The 18,034-nt window shown below is 29.2% G+C and overlaps 2 protein-coding genes across 4 annotated transcripts in view; both read left to right on the forward strand.

Annotated features, from left to right (window-relative positions):
- LOC107441198 (dystrobrevin beta) overlaps positions 1–9,932 on the forward strand; it is a 173,580-nt gene extending 163,648 nt beyond the window's left edge. For both annotated transcript variants that reach the window (XR_015432245.1, XR_015432246.1), the window contains one exon: positions 9,810–9,932. The gene's annotated coding sequence lies outside the window, so the exon portion shown is untranslated. The remainder of the gene's footprint in view (positions 1–9,809) is intronic.
- LOC107441203 (uncharacterized) overlaps positions 1–18,034 on the forward strand; it is a 39,471-nt gene that overhangs the window by 19,077 nt on the left and 2,360 nt on the right. The window contains exons 3-6 of one of the 2 annotated variants that reach the window (XM_071180226.2): positions 5,884–6,741; positions 7,854–8,129; positions 11,473–12,127; positions 16,276–17,286. In XM_071180226.2, coding sequence (XP_071036327.1) covers positions 5,884–6,741; positions 7,854–8,129; positions 11,473–12,127; positions 16,276–17,276 — 2,790 coding nt within the window. In that variant the 3' untranslated portion in view covers positions 17,277–17,286. The remainder of the gene's footprint in view (positions 1–5,883; positions 6,742–7,853; positions 8,130–11,472; positions 12,128–16,275; positions 17,287–18,034) is intronic. The other variant, XM_071180230.2, reaches the window with a different exon arrangement.

Genomic DNA, 18,034 nt, shown 5'->3' on the forward strand with positions numbered 1-18,034 from the left:
TTTTCAAAACCATGGAAGCTAATTAAAATTATCAAATTGAAAAAATAAAGATACAACAAATCAAGAATTTTTTTTTAAAGGTATGAAATATTTTGTCAAACTTAGCAGCTGTTAAAACTTTCAATGCACATCAGCCATAACCAGTTTAAAAAGTTGCCTTCTCATAGTGCAGTGTCATTCTAAACTCTTTCAATTATTACTTTATTTAACTGATTTTAAATACTTAACAGAGTTGTTGGTGGCCAAGCATTTTTAGTGACATTACTTAAAATGAAACTTGCTCATATTAATTTATTTTACAAGTGTGTATGAATCTTGCTGGCAAAAATTGAGCAGTAAGTGAGTACCTGAAAACTTCATTGGATGAAGAAAAATAGATGTTGCTTCCCTTTTTAAGTTTTCCTGGAGATAAACTATACAAATTATTGGTGTTTGCATGGTAATCAATCACTATTGGTAGAAAGAAAAACAAAATGCACTCTTCATACAATAGAATATATTTATTTTTAAAAAATATATAGGACAATGTTGTTTATTCTTAGTTTTTAATGCAATTTATAAAAAGTAAGATTCTCAAGGGTCCCTTGAGTGCCTAGGACCCCTGGATACTGCTTGGGTGTGCCCATGGGTAAAGATGGTACTGTAGAAATTACTATTAAATTGAAAAGCAGTTTAAATACGGGAATTGACTTGGGGGATAATATCTTAAATTTCAATAAAAGAGTAGTGAAATTCTTACAATCGTAGCAACAATCAACAGTGCCAGAAATGGAGACATTAATGAAAAGCGAAACACCATCAAAAGAGAGAGAGAGTATAGTTTTATTGCAGGGGAAAAGATGTTAGTTGAGAAACAAAATCATGGGAATTTTCAACAGTATGGATATTGCTGGACCTATCTAACCCTTACATAGTTGATTCAGCTTTTGCTGAACTCACTTTACATCCCTCTTCCTCCCAACAGAGAACTTGTTATAAAATTGCTGATACCCTCACCCGTTTTGGTTTTAAAGTCATTTTAGGCCTGATAACAAAATTAAATGTAAGTATTTTAAAGATCCTATTAGTTTTGATAATTGCTGGGGCATTTACCACATTCCTTGTGAGTGCCACTTTGACTACATAAGACAAACTAAACATGCTTAAAAAATTTAGATTTAAAACGATAGATATGTCTGTCATCAAAGAAACATCGATTGCTGCACATGATTTGAATCTTGGGCATAAATTCAATTTCGATAAAGCCCAAATTACTTCAACCCCAGTCGCATCGGCTGATCTTGATACCCTGGAATCTTGTTTCATTCATATGAGCGCTGATTCTCCTGGAAAAGACATTAGTTCCTCACCATCTTTTCAGAGCGCAATTTACCCCTCTAGGTCACTGTGGCTTTTCTAGTTTTATTTCTCACCTTTATTTTTCCCTTTTTCATTGGCAATTTTACATTTTATGTTTCAAATCACTTTTGTTTCTTCTCGTTCACGTCTGGCAATTCTTAAAAATGGGTGCCTATTTTTGAGTGCTTGAAACATGCCGACTGGTATTTCCAATTTGTATATTTTTGAGGCAAGTAAAGTTTTTAATCAAGTTATGTTATTATTATTTTTTATTATGAAATTTCAACTTTATTTTTTAAGTGTACTTCATATTCAAAATTTTGCAGTGTATCATTTCAATGAGGGTTCTTTTAAAGAATATTTGTGCTTTTTCAGTTGGCAAGATCATCTTTAACTTCTTCCATAGAAATGAAACCTTATAACTGTCACCATTGAAATTTTTATGAGAAGAATCTGGCTACTGACCTGTTTAACGATTTTTTCTTGCTGTTGATTTTGTGGTGAAATATAAAAAAATTTTAGTACAAATTTAACAAAAGTGTTTTATTCTTAAAAGCTGTCATTTTTAATAAAATTAATATTGAGAAAACTTATCTCACTTACAAATACTATCATATGGAATGCGGTTGTTTACCTCATACAACTGACGCAGCGTAGGTTTTAAAATCTGCCACAATATGTTACAAATGGCTTTATATTAATTTGACAATAAATAAATAAAAATTAACAATTTGACACTGATGGTTGTACCATGCAACTTATGCTCACACTTTTTTCGTGCATTCAGCACACTGAGGTTTCAAAAAAAATTTCAATTTTTAATTGCTAGGGCAATAATTGTTAATTTATAATTTTACTTATTTGTAAATTTAAAACAATTAATCCAACTATTTTGTCACTTTTGTAATTTCTTTTTCGGACTATTGTGGTGTAACACACTACTTTCCTTTTAAAAGTTATTTAAATTTTCCTTTTTTGCCATTATTTTGTTTCAATTCTGCCAAGAATTTAGAGCTTTTTTTCAGGGTTCTCTCAATTTTCTTAAACATAATGTTGTATGTGTTGACTAATCTGTTTTCTATTTTTAGGTTATCATTAAAGGGCTCGGACCACTGCAAGTTTCGCACTCAAAACTATCATTGACACTCATTGTTGCTTTATCAAAAATATTTTATAATTTAAAACTTACAACTTGGTGTTTTGTCATGCTTATTCTGTTGTGAAAATGAAAGCCTGCTCGCCTCCAGTGCTTTTTTCTTTATTTTGTCAAAATGTATTTTGTTTAAGTAATTTATTTATTTTTCAGTAACATGCAATGTATCTCTTTCACCAATGCAGCCTTCAATGTCAGCGTTTTTGATGTTGATTGGAATGGACAGAGAAACGATCGTATATTCACAGAAGCTTCAGATGTTGCAGACTTTGCATGATTCCCTTTCCTCGTGCACGAATGTATAAGACGGGTGTTACACACACAATAAAACATCATTTATGGAATTTTGCATGCTTCATTATTGCTCTGGCTGTTTGTGAGTTCTGCACCGGCTTTTTACATTTTTGTTTTAATTTTTAGACGATTATGAAATTGTTTGTTGGCCTGAGGCAAAATATGCTAAATTATTAATTCACTGCACCCTCTCATTTACTTATTTCACATATAATATGCACATATTTTAAGGATATTGCTTGTGTGAATGGTTATTGTTGAAGGAACTTAATCTCATGATTCTTGTATCTAAAATTTTCAAGAATGTCCTGTTTTAAATTTATCATTCATTAAATTTTGATTCTATGAACTATTTTCACTGTCTAACTTTATGTGATTTGATTCTTCCTTCCTTTTTTTTAAATAATTTAAAATTATTTTATGTTAATTATCAATAAACTGTATATTTATGTTGTTGAATTAAAACATTTAAGCATTCATCTCAGTAAAAAAAATTCAAAATGATGTCATAAATTAGAGTTTGACTCTGAAGCAAATGTTTAAGCGTTTTAAAAACTAATCGACATTTGATGCACAGTGATTAAGGCACTGAGCCGTCAATGTAAAGAGTTTGGGTTCTATCTCTGATGACGGCTTGAAGCTAGCCTAGCTTCAGATTTTACTTTCCGTTTATCTGGGTTGTAAAGGTAGCCGATTCACTATGCAGACAATACCACCAAACTGGGTTGGTCTTGAAATTTTGGAACCGTAACAATAATTTGCTATTGTGTGAATGCTCAATTTTCATAATTAAGGAAATTTGAACTAGTTAATTTATCATTGTTTTAATGCATCATCATAAATTTCTTTAAATGATAAACATCAAACCAAGAGCTGTTGATAAATCTATTCCGGTAAATTGCTTAAAAAAAACATGAATTAAATTTTCAAAGCTGTTTTTTTTTTTTTTTTCATCTCTGTACAACTATTCATTGCAGTAGTAATCCTCTGAAGATCTTGATTACATTCTCTTATTTTAAGTCTTATATCCATCTATATAATTTTTTTTCTCTAGTGGTTTGCAATAAGTCAACCATAAACCTACATTTATTGATTTGTCAACAAAAATATCATAGTTTAAGACTCATAATTTAAAAAACTATGAGTTTATGTTCGTACTACATCAAAAAAATATCCTAACATGGTATTTCTTCTGAAATAAAACGGAAATGATTTGTCTTTCATAGTTTTCGAATTTTATTTTCATCTATTTTTTCTTAACAATACCAGTATTCAGTGCTGTAGTTGAGGAGGAACGTCATTCTCCGAAATATTTATTTTGCTGCAGTAAAAAAGTTTAAAATATTTAAAAAAAGTTTTCAAACCAATTTTTTTCTTTTTCATGATCTCTTTATTTATTTGTTTATAGTTTTTTTTATTGAAGTGCAAATCGTACCAATCAGATCAAAGCAAGTGAACTTTCCTGTCTGATTGGTGAAATTTTCAGGCTCGTTTGTAAACAGATGCAATGAAAATAGCTGTGTACAAAAATGTAGTTTCAGGGAAAATGTTTATAGTGTTAAAATTTTTGAATTAGCTAAGTAATTAAAGTAAATATTTAAATTGCAATTACCAGTATTTAATGAGAAAAAAATCTTTAGATAAAGTTACTTTTAATTAATTTCATGTGGTTTGTAAAATTGTTAATATTAAATTATATGATATTTCTTTATAACTCTGTCTTACATATTTTATAATCTGGTAAGCAGAGGAACCAATCTAAGAGCAAATAATTATGTTCAAGAAATAACAAAAGAGTGACTCATAGAATTCACTGACTCTTTATTTGTATAAAGACACTTTGAAGTAACATAAGTTATTGCAAATGTAAACCTCTCTTATCTGTTAAACTCTAACGAAACAAATCTGTATCCTTTTTTGCGTACATATAAACATTTTTTTTTACTTTCATGTTATCAGGGAAATGTGTTTAACAAATAAATAGTCATAGTACTTTTCAAGTGCTAATGAAGAATTGTGTACCTACTCATTTATATTATGTAATTATTTTATCAAGAGCTTTTTTTGATGAATGCATTTAAAATAATGCAATTTAGCAGCAAATCCCCTTTTTTTTTTCAAAAAAATGAATGTCTTTTTTTTATAATTAAATTGAGCCAAGTAATTAAAACTGATCGTTTTTTGGACTTACAATGTCAAAAAGGTGAATTCCCCCAAATATTTTTTTTCCAACTACAGCACTGCCAGTAGTATTTTATATTTCTTTCTTTCACTTTCTCCTTTCTCTTGTTCTTTAAAAAGTTTCATTTTATGTCAGTACTATCAGAAAATATTATATAGTATATTATTTTGGACATTATTAAGAAAAAAATTGACCTCTTGTATTATTTTTTTCATATGTAACATCTATCTTTTATTTGATTCATTTGCCACAACTCTGGCTATCATCTTTATCAATTTAACTTCCATCTTTCCTTCTGGTTTTTAGAAAGTTCCCTTATTTTTGCAACTGTACAAATTGAAAAAAAAAATTTAATATTTTATTATAAATATTTGAAGAAGAAAATTTTTTTGCTTCTCAAACATCATATAAAAATAAAGTGAGGAGACTGCTAGTGTGTTTTAGCTTATAATGCACTGATTCGTTTTTACTAGACTGTAGCATTTTAAAAGATCCAATACTGGTTCTGAAAATAATACTATTATACGATTGGTTCTTTAAAAATGCCTAAATTATTTGAAATCACATTAATTTTAAAAAATATTTTAAAGAGGAAGATCAAATTTTAAAATTTATGCATATTTAACTAAAAGATAAACAAATACTTAATTATTTGAAGAATCCTGTTACTTTAAATTGATGCCTCAAGTCAACAGAACTTTTTAATTTTAGCTCAGTATATATTTAAGCTTCAAATTATTATTTTTGCCTTTATGTTTACCCGATCCCAATCTTATTTTAGCTTATTATTAGTTTTTATGTTTAAAGATTACTCGTTACAGTGGTCCAACAAAAGCCTTTAGTTACCAGACATTAATGTAGAAACTTTTTTGTTTTTGCTTTCCGGCCCTTTTGATTTTACATGATGTTTTTCCAGGTTGTAGCAGTTCTCTCCATTCTATTCATTGTATTATCGACAATCGGACTTACTTTAAACACCTTACCAGCCCTACAAGACAAAGGTAAAGATGGACATGTAGAGGATAACCACAAACTTGCTGTTGTAGAAGCAGTTTGTATCACATGGTTTACACTAGAATATGCTTTACGCTTCATGTCAGCCCCCAACAAGTGGAAATTTTTTAAAGGAGGCCTGAACATCATTGACCTCCTAGCAATTTTGCCATATTTCGTGGCCTTTCTCATCGAATCAAACAAGCAGACGGATCAGTTTCAAGATGTGAGGAGGGTGGTGCAGATATTTAGAATTATGCGTATTCTTCGCATATTGAAGTTAGCGAGGCATTCAACTGGCCTCCAAAGTCTGGGCTTTACACTGAGGAACAGCTATAAAGAATTGGGTTTGCTTATGCTCTTTCTAGCCATTGGAGTCATGATCTTTTCAAGTCTTGCATACTTTGCTGAGAAAGATGAGAAGGAGACTAAGTTTACCAGCATTCCTGAAACATTTTGGTGGGCAAGTATCACAATGACAACAGTCGGCTACGGTGATATTTACCCTACCACTCCTCTAGGGAAACTAGTTGGTAGCATCTGCTGCGTCTGCGGTGTGCTGGTCATTGCTCTGCCCATTCCAATCATTGTCAACAATTTTGCAGAATTCTATCAGAACCAGATGAGACGAGACAAAGCTCTTAAGCGAAAGGAGGCTATTGATCGCGCCAAAAAAGAAGGCAGCATCGTGTCATTCCACAGAGTCAATCTGAGAGATGCTTTTGCAAAAAGCATGGATTTCATTGATGTTTTAGTGGACAGTGGCCATAATGAAAGTCAGGTAAATCACTCTATGTATTGTTTAACAATTTAAGGTTCGCAAGATTTTATGTTTACATTTAAGTACTGACAAGTATTAAATTACATAAGTAATGTTTCTAACATTTTGTTAAATACTTGGGAATTTCAGTTACCAAAATAATATTCCAGTGGAAATAAGTTCATTCAAACCTTATGCCTAGGGATGGCATAGGCAAAATCATCTTTAAATGCTAATTTTTTTGTTGTAAAAAAATGTGTTTTTCTTTATTGTTTTTAATTAAAGCATTAAAAAGATATATTTATTCAATTGATTATACATTATAATTGAATTCCGTGTTAAATTCGGGATACTTGTAGGAGTCATAAAATAGAAACGTGAGATTATATAATGAGGCTTTTATTTTTCCTTGATGGCAATGTCATTTGAGGGAAAAGAATATAAAACTGATTTTACAAGGGCAATAAAATGCTTAAACATCACTTAGTGATGTTAATAATTTTTGGAATTTCCTATTTTTCCCCCCCAAGTCTTGAATCACTCCTTCTTATATATTGTCATCATTATGATATATTTTTCCTTCTAAATAACATTTTAGTACTAATTCATTTTAAACTTTTTTTTTTTACTGCTGGTAAGTGTTTTCATAACTTCTTTTCTTTTAAAACTTTAAACCATATTCTTGTTTTTTTATAAAAAGCGAAATATAATACCATTATTATAATTGAATTTAATTATCTACAATTCATAAAAACTAAGCAATTTTTCTCGGCCCAACATTTTACTCTAATACATTTTTCAAAATTGCTTAATATATTGCTCAAAAAGAAATGAGCTATTTAAGTGACACTCATAAAGTTCTTTATTAAATATTGTATTCGTTTCTATACCATTTTAACAGTTTGAAGAACATCAAAGAAATTCTGTCAAAGGTATGTTTTTATATATATATATATATATATATATATATATATATATATATATATATATATATATATATATATATATATATATATATATATATATATGTAAATGTCAAATACCTTCCAATGGAGATTTAAAGGTACTTTACGGAAGCACCTTATCCATGCTATGGAATTACTATTTATAAAATATCTCACTTTTTTGTATAGATTGACACCACTAGCATTGGGGATGACTCTGCGCGACTTCACACAGGTGCAGGATGTTACAAAAACTTTGACCACTCCTTGGATGGAAGTATAGGAAATGTTCAACGAAAGAACTCACAGGCGCAATCGTTGCCTTTAGGAGTCATGATAGCCAATCCTAATAATCTACTAGACATACAGGGCCAGCCATCTGACAGCAGACTCTCAAACAATACGCTCAATCATTTGAATAGCTCGAATATACCACCTAGTTATCAACAAGGATATATTTCTTCGGTTGGCTATTTGGTTAATTATTTACTTCATATGCAATATGTGACTAAATTTTATGTATACAATTATTTGCAAAATATTATTTAAAATGAAAACTGTAGTTTTATTAAGTTTAAATCAAATAACAGTTAATAGGCAACCTTAAGCCGCTTTACATTTAGCTTCAATATACACTTTTTAAAAGGTTACAATAGCATTATTTTATTTCTTAAACAATAGTTGTTGTTTTTTTTATTTGCTTATGCTGTGATTACCGGTTTCCCAGACTTATTAAATATACACTACCTTACAATATTGGAAGAGACCTTTCGTTTTTTTTTTAAATTTGGATTATTTTGAAATTTTATAAATGTTTAGTTCACATGATTTTTATACTTAGAAATGAGATTTAAAGCTTTCAGAGATTTAAGGGTCCAATGATAAATTACGAAAAAAAATAAGTACTTTTAAACACCCTATGCCAGAAAATCAAGTAATAAACTTGTAGTTTGTAGCAATTACTTAAATTGTTATTTTGAATAACTGCATAAAATTTCATAAATTTGGATTAAATATTTATGGAGATATGGACAATTTTATTTTTAAAAAAAACTACCTTTTTTGTGTTTTTTTTTTTTTTTTTACTATGTAACTTTAATAAATATTCAGCAAAATTAAACAGAATTTTTGCAGCAATTTAAAATTAATTACAAAGTCATTGTTTTAAAATTTGATAAAAAAATTGTTAAAAAATGCGCGAGATATGAGTAGGATCAGGTGGGCATAAAATTGAGCCTTTTTTTAAAGAAGACTTGAAAATGAAACTATTAAGTTTATTTTACTGAAAATTTCGATGCCTTTTATATTCATTCTATTAATATCTAATTCATATAGATTAAATATGAAGCATAACTTATTGTATTTTGTTTGTTTGTATTCTTACAGTAATGTATTCAAAAGAACATGTTTTGATATACCTACTTTACCCCAGAGTGGAGTAAAGTGGGTATAGTTTTAAAATTAGTATATATTGCACCAAAAACAGGTGTAAACATTGTTTTAGAAATAAAAATGGTCTTATATAAGTGTATCATGATTATGTGAAAATACTTTTTTCAGTACTAACTACATGCTGGAAAAAGAATTTTTTCGTAAAATTTAAGAATGAATGACCATGGCTATCAAAATTAGGTTTCACTTCGGACGCAGTATATTTTGCTGAACTCTGCACAATTTAATCAAAAAGCAGTATTTAGTTTATTTGAAATATAAATGAAAAGGTGCAAAAATTAATATTTACTGTGGCAATATAAAGTGTTTTCGCTATTTATAGCAGACATGTATTTTTATTCAATTTAGTTATTTTATGGAAATTATTTTGTTTTCTATGAAAAAACTGTTATATGAAAGCAGAAACTTGCGTGAAAACTCATCTATATCTTTAAAAATGCTCACTAAGTTGTACCATTATACTAGAATATTTTGGTAATTTTTTTAATTGTATACTATGAATGTGTTATCATTCTCCCCCATCATTCTTCTTTTTAAAAAATAAAATTTACAAGAAATGTTGTTTTCATTGTTAAAATTACTATATAGGGTTTAAATAGCTTAAAAACGTAAAAAATTTTTAGCAATTTTCTAAGTAGTTTTTAAAAGAAGGTTCAAAATGATCAGGGATTTTCAATTAATATTATAATATAGTACAGTAGGGAACCGATTTTTCGGAACGATCGGGACCATTGCTATTCCGGATAACTGATTTTTCCGGTTTTCTGACTCGCTACAAAAAGCTGTTTTTTTATTGTTTAACCCAACTAAAAAAAATTGGAAATAATCTTAAAAAGAAGAAAAAACGATGAAGTAATACACTATGATTATTTCCAAAATGATGGTAAGGTAAACATCTTTCAAAAAAGAAAGAAAAATCCTAAAATCTTATGAGGAAAAAAAATTTTTTTTTTAAATAATGGCGAGAAAATTTATTGAATTTCGTTCCGGTTTTCTGATTTCCGGATAACGGGTTCTGTACTGTATTTAAAATTACACTATCTTATAATAACTGGACAGTAAGAACAAAATTATATTTGTTGAAAATCCCTTATTGTTTTGAGCTTTCTTTTAAAAAATACAAAAAACTTTTTAAATTAAAAGAGCTACTTTAAATATTCATATCTTGCACAATTTTAAAATTTTTTTTTCAAATTTTAAAATAATAATTTCGTAATTCATTTTAAGTTACATCCAAAATTCTGTCTAATTTTATAATTTTACTGAATATTTTTAAAGTTATAGCAAAAAAAACTTAAGACAAGAAAAATATTTATTATTTTTTTTTTTAAATAAAAATTTCCATACATCCATAAATATTTTGGTGGAGTTTATTAAATTTTAAGCTGTTATTGCAAATAGTTGAGCAATCAATAAAATATCAATAAAATAATCAATAAAATTAGCAAGCTCATTGCTTGATAGCTTAGGGTGTTCAAAAATACTTGTTTCTTTTTTTTTTTAAATTTATTGTTGGTTCCTCAAATCTCTGAAAGCTTTAAACCTTATTGCTAAGTATGAAAACTCACATGAACTAAACACTTCTAAAGTAACAGATCTTCACATTGATGATTCATAACTATAATATATTTATAATCTCTTAAATCTACATGATTTGAGTTAAGTCTCTTGACCTGTTAAATGGGAAAACAAATCATACTTGAAATATGTTTTATTATGAGTCGTAGAAAGCTCTTAGGGGATGTTTGTAAATGCTATTACATATTTTTTCTATCCGTCTCCTCCCCTTTGTCACTAAGTATCCCTTATCACATGTCACACTATATCATATAAGCATATGCCATCAGCTAAAAAAAACAAGTTAGATCTTTTTCAAATTTTATTTTTAAACTTTATATATATTTTTTTAATGTCATTCGTGAGCACAACAGTTAAAGTGATATATATTTATTTCCATGAGAAATTTAAAGAAAAAATAATTAAATAATATAAATATATTTAATATGCTGATTTTAATTGTTTTTATTCATCTTAAGCATTCCATTGTTCGATGACAATATGATTATTATTAGAGATTTGTTGAACTGTGAATTAGCATTTTTACTTATTCAGTCATTTAAACTAGCTTCAAATCTTGCTTAATGATTTAACTGTCATGAAATTTTCAGTTTAATCATAATCACCTTATTTTGAGAGTGTATTATGCTACCACTAAAAAATTTGTAATTTCTACGGCGGATTTTAACATTTAGATTGTAATTTAAATTGTTTGAATCAAAAATATTGCTTTTCAAAATTTGGTTTTATAGTCTAACTTTTTATTCTTTATTAACTTGATTTATATTGTAATTTTTAGGATGTAAAAGATTTTATTGATCAAGAACCATCGACTCAGTGCGACCTACTGAGCAATATAGAGCTTAAGACTATTAACAAATGGGATGTAAATAGTATGGAAAGTTATGATACCTATGCGACTTGCAATTCTCAGCCTTGTGCCTCACTCGCTGATTTGTCTGCAGACGATCCTTTCACCGCTCGGCCACCACCTACCCCACCTAACCAGAACATTAACTCCAGCAATTTGTACATTAACCCCATGGAAGACACATCTCAACCAGCTCAAATAGAATTACGAAATGGCTATACCATGCAACAACACTTTTTCCCACAACACTCACCCATTGGGAAATCTTACAGTTCTTCCTCTACAGACAGTGGTAGTTGTTATGAGGAACCTACTGGAAGGACTCCTGATGGTTATTCATCCCTACCCACCTCTCCTGATCCCAGACAAGAAGGACATTCATCTACACCAGCATTGACCACTAAAAAACCCTGGTTCTTCCAAGTTAGGAAGCCTAAAACTAGATTCGACACTCCCGATGCCTCACAACACAGTTTGCAATCATCTTTAGATTCTGTTACGAGTAACAACAGCTCAAGGCAGGGCAGTGGTACGTCATTGGGGAAATCTAGATTTGGCCTTAAACCATCATTTTCAATGAGAGGTAAATTCAAAAATTTTAATTATACTGTGCGCTCATATAATCTGTAAACACATCATGAAAAGATGCATTAGTTATTATTGAGCAAAATAAAAAATGGGATACCTAAATAACATTTGATCTAATGTTCAGATTGACACGTAAGAACGTGTTGTAATATTGTGAAAATAATGATTAGTTAGACCACTTTTTTTATTTTATGTGGGGATTATACAAGTCTTGCGACAAATCTTATGGTACAACATATGCATAATTTTTAATAGTGTCTACTAGGGAATGTATTGAAATTTGTTGCAATTAAATATAGTAAATGTTACATTAGAATTTGTTAGCGATTCTTTGGTTCTCTTCCTAAATATTGCAGAAACAGTACAGCTAAGCCTAATTTTAAAATTGAATTTTTAGCCACAATATTTCTCTTTTTTCTATAACTTTTATTAAGGACTTTTCTGGGCATTAAAAACTGAGAAGGGCACTATATCCTCCTAAAAAAAGGAAACCCATTGCGAAAACTGCATTGAATTTCACAAAAATTTGTAAAGCTTTTAAGAAACCCAAAATATACAAAGTTCTTGAATTTATCATTGAAAAGAATTTTTTTTTCCAAAGAGAAATAGCTTAACTTAAAAATTCCTGAGTTAAATTTGCACATTCTATGAATTGATATCGAAATAAGCATAATTCTTGAATTTTAAAATCTTGCTTGTCATAATAATACTGCGTTAAAAAAAAATCAGATTTTTAAAAACAGTACCGAAATATTTGAAAGAACAAGTAACTCTAAAACAGTCAGAAATTAATGGGGAATGTATAACCATTTTTAAATAAACAAAAGTGTCCTAAGCACTAAATTCTTTTTATCTGTTAACTTAGTACTTTTTTTGTAAGATAAACTTTTAAATATAAGATTTCATTTAAAATTAAAGAATTCAAAACTGATTTTTTTTATAAGAAAAAAAGATTAATTCTAATAAGTAAAAACAATGGAGAAAAGTTTTGTTTTTTCATCACTTTAGATAGCAATACAAAAGTTCATTTTAATATAAATTCCAACAATAAAACATTTACTATTCATAGAATTAAATTTTTTAAAAAGTAATAAATATTCCATTAAGTTCTACTTTAATTAAAGAAAATTTAAATTTTTTAAGGGAATTTTAACTATATCAAAAGTATTCTAGCGCAAAATGAAATTTAGCTTGTAGATGGGAATATATTTCAACCTTACAACATTTTTGATCAGGTAAATTGTAAGAGGTTTTACAAATCTTTAGGGGTGCACAACCTTTTTGAGTGAAGAGCCACGTGCACAGCAGACTAACCTATGAAGGGCCGCATGCCGAAGTATTTAGACAGACATCTTGACAGCAATTATAAGTAGTAATTATTATAGAAACATCATCGTTCCAAGCACTAGATTATTTTTAACAGCTAATTTAGTTGTATATTTTAATAAAATAAAATAATTTTAAATGTTAAAAATTAAAAACTGAAAAACTGGCTGCTTTTTATTTTAAAAAAATTGCCTTATCAGGAAAAAATTCAGTTTAATTTATTGTTATCGAATTGACTGCATTATCGTTATAATATTTTGTTAAAAATAAGAGAATTTTAAAAGATCTGTGTAAATCTGTGGCATTAACCACCCAAAGAAACCCATCAAAAAATTGCATTAGTTAAGATCAAGTGCATCAAATATTTGGTGAGCTACAGATTGTGCAACCCTACCTTAAATATTTCACTATTTAAAAAAAAACCAGTTTAAAAAAGCAAAAAACTAAAAATTTTGCAACCTGAAATAATATTGTGTCAAAGTATCAGAATTTTTTAAACCTGGTGGGAAAACATACCAATAACGCCCAAAACAATTATCAGAAAACTTGTTAGATTTTATATAAAATTGACACAAATAAAGCATGTTGAAAATTTGTTATATAAATGTGCGATTCAAAACTCACATGTATTAAAAATATCAAGATTTCCAAAACTATTTGCAGAACTAGACTGTAACTGCTGAGAAAAGATTAAAATATCGCTTGTATTTTTGAAGAAATTGGCATAAATAAAGAGATTATTCAAATGTGCGAATCGTAAATCAAGTGTATTAATCTTGAAACCATATCAAGCCAATTCAAAACCATATAGGAATGCGTAGTGCCACTTAATAACTCCCGGAAATAACCACTAAAGAATAATTTAGACTTGCGCTAAAATCAGCACAAATAAAGAGCATCGAAAAGTGGTTAGTGACTAAATACACAATTAGATTTTTGAGATTTGTAATAACTGCTTAAAATATCAACATTTTAATAACCATGTGGTAATGCATAGCAATACAAGTAAAAGTTTGTGATGAAGATTGCACAAATAAAAGAGAAAGCTTTTATTTAAATTCAATGATGCATGAAAAACGTTAAAACTTATTAAAAATATTGTAATTTTGAAAGCAATATAGATATCTGTAGCCCTAACTGCCAAAAAAAGATTTTTTTAAAAATCACTTGAATTTAAGATGGAAGCGGTTTATATAAAGAGCGTCAAAAGCGATTACTAATATCAAAATTAATGAATTGCAATAATGTTGTATTAAAATTTTTAAAAACGGAGTGTAAATCGATTGCAATAATCACAAAAAAGTGAACCAATAACTTCATTGTTCCAAATGGAGTGCATCAAACACTTAAATGTGCAATTCTAAATTACTAATTTTTTTTTTTTTTTAGCTGAAATTTATGAGTAATATGTAGAATTTTATAGCTGCAATGTGTATTTCCTTTTTTTAATTTCATGTTTAAAAAAGTGTATACTTGAAATCAGTTCAAATTTATGTACGCTGGGACCCTTTTGCAATTTTTTTGTTATTTGACTATTGTTAACAAAAAAAGTGGTTAACAATTTTTATTATCAAATTATTTGTGTTGGAGAAAATATATTATGAAAGAAAATGTTTGTGTATTTAAATATTATCTTTAAATTGCTATTCTTCTTATAACCATTGAACGTAATTAAAACATGAAAAGTATCCCTATGTACATCATTCCCTTGCTTTAAAAGAATTTAAAAAAAATTTATGAAAATATTTTAAATAAAAGTTAAAAAAATCATCTTTATATTAATTGTTTTCTTTTCTGATTGTGTTAAAAATATCAATAATTTTACAGAGCATGTGAAAATCTTTGTTAAGTAGAGCATTTTGAAACTGTTTTTAATAAGAAATTCATTCGTACCTCGATATTTCAAAATATCTCACCGCACAGTGTAAGATTGTAAGAGATTACCAAAGTTAAATATCACTGGCTGTGGTCAGTGAGTGGGTGAGGGACCACTTTAATCAGCCTGGGAATTGGCTGAAGGTGTGCAGTATCGGACATCGATAAACTGATCCACTGTAAACTGCTTGACTTCACACAGGTCATCGTGTTACCAAAGTGGGGGGAGTCACTCCCTCTGTAAAGGATTAAAATTGTGATGGCATGTCTTCGGGTCATCCTCTAAGATATTTCTCAGACCATCACCAATAGCCCAATGTGCTGCTCTAGTGCAGTATAAATAAAGTATTTACTACTACTATGAAAAATTCTGAATTCTCCAAGCATTTACTATGCTTATAATAGAAAAAAGTATCTTTTAATCTCCAAATATATTTTTTGTGACTCTTAATTTCACAGAATATGTTTAAATTTTTAAAATTGAAATGTTAAAATTGTTAACTAATTTTAACAGATATCACCAAAACACCAAAAGATAACACCAAAAATGTTAAAATTGTTAGTTGTTTGTGTTTCTTATTAAAAAGCAAACGTAATGCTAATTCTGAAGCGCTTGGCCACTGAGTCATTCTCGTTGCTGTGCTCGTGGACTTGAAAACTTGCATCAATTAGATTCAAAAAATTAATTGAACTTTGTCTTTTTACTAAAGTAACGTTAAAAGTAGTTGTCAGGAGTTGTTACAAACTACAGGTTTTTTTGTATCAAACTACACACTACAAACTGTGGAAAAAAGTAGCTACTTGTAAAACATTAATTCTGTCCACTAAACTGTAAAAAAAATTTATGAAGTTTTAGAGGATACACTTTATAAGTTATTTCCTATTGTTATTAACTTATTTATATACTTTCTTATCTTACATGTATTTGGTTAATATTTTCAGTTAGAAAAAATGGGAACAAGAGTCCATTACTTGGAGGATCGTTAGAAAGAGGTTCGTCCATGAAGAAGTTCAATAGTCCAGATACATCTAAAAAGAGATCAATCTTGAAAAAAGATTCTTTGTACAAAGAAGAAACGGAAAAATTAATATCTGATCATAAAAATGCCCCAGATTACTCAGATATGATTAGTGGAAGTGCTTTTGTTCCAATATCAACATCTAATATTCATGATCCATTTACATCTTATACATCTTCAGTTCCTTCTTCTAAAGCTTTAAAAATTGCTGGCCCTAAAACAGGTTCAAAATCCCACGCACAACCTATTAAATTTGTTGGTTTAGATGACGATTCGGATTCTGCATCGGGGAGGGGATCTCCATCATTTAGCATATCTCATTGCCCTGATTCTACATTGTTGAGTAGTGGTATGCAAAGACATCAACCCCTTAGTCCCTCTCTATCCCGAACTTTACAATTCCCTGATGGAGCTCCAGACAGAAGGCACGCTTTTCAAGACAGTGATTTCTTTGCGCAACAAGACGTGGCTCCTGTCGACGGCTCCACGACATCGGGATCCCCGGCGCACGGTGGTCATAGAATACATAGGGTGCCTTCCTATTGCGCCAATACCTCTACCTATGGCCATGGCCGATCCTCTTCCCCCGCAACTACCGTTGTTGCAAACACAACTGCAACACCTGCCCAGCCTTCAAAAAGTGAGCTTGCCAACTCTGTTGTGGGATTGCCTTTGCTCCTAGCCACAGTGCCAATTGTAAGCCCCATCACATCCTCAACCACAAATAACAACCCTTCCTCCTGTGTAGCTCAAACTGATGACAAAACAGCTCTGCAGCCAGATGCAGTGGTTGAATCCCACCGTCCTCCTCTATTAGCACAAAGTTCTCAACAGTCCACTACAGATGATGATTCCGTTTTTGGACATGACCATCAAAGCATTATGAGCCGGCAGTCATCTAAAGACAGTGCTACTTTATCATGATTATTACTTTGTTAGTAACTATTAATACCTTTATCTAGTTGTATTTTTATAATTGTTTAAATAATAGTTTATGTATAACAAGCTATGCCTTTTATTGCAAGGAACGATATATTTGAAATACATAAATAATATTTTTAAGTACATTTTCTTTAGTTTCTTTTCAATTCTTGATCAAATTTTTTATGCGTGTACTAAGATGCAATCTTAATAATTCAAAGGGTTAATATTCTAATTGATTGTTGTTAACTATTAATTGAATTGTTAATCACCAAAAAACTAATTGTGAATTAATATAGTTTTTTTTTTCTGTTGATAGATTCAGATTTTTAATCTATAAAATAAAGGCTTGCCTTATTCTCAAATTCCAGTCGGAATTTTAATATAATTTTTACTTCTTGCATTATCTGTTATGGTTCTCTGACAAATTTAAACAAAATTTGCTCTCTTTTGCATTTTTAATGAAATTGCAATTAATGTATAGTGAAACTTGGGGGTGTTTTATTTATAGGCAAATCTGAAACATATTGGTTTTACCAAATAAAAATATTTCAAACTCATCTGCTTAAAGATCCTGACTATACTTTCAAAGCACCTTGGAATTTTAATTTTTAATGCTAAGCCTAATTAGAACTAAATTATTACAAATAAATGCTAATTTAATGTTTATTCTGAATGTAGTCTCAAAGCTCTTTGTAAATCATTGGGGAAATTCAAATTTGTTAAATATTTATTTCAGTAATAATACTTGTTGTTAAATA

The sequence above is a fragment of the Parasteatoda tepidariorum genome, chromosome 1 (genome assembly GCF_982258835.1).
Source record: "Parasteatoda tepidariorum strain Cologne lab strain chromosome 1, Ptep-v5.0, whole genome shotgun sequence".
Taxonomy (NCBI): Eukaryota; Metazoa; Arthropoda; class Arachnida; order Araneae; family Theridiidae; genus Parasteatoda; species Parasteatoda tepidariorum.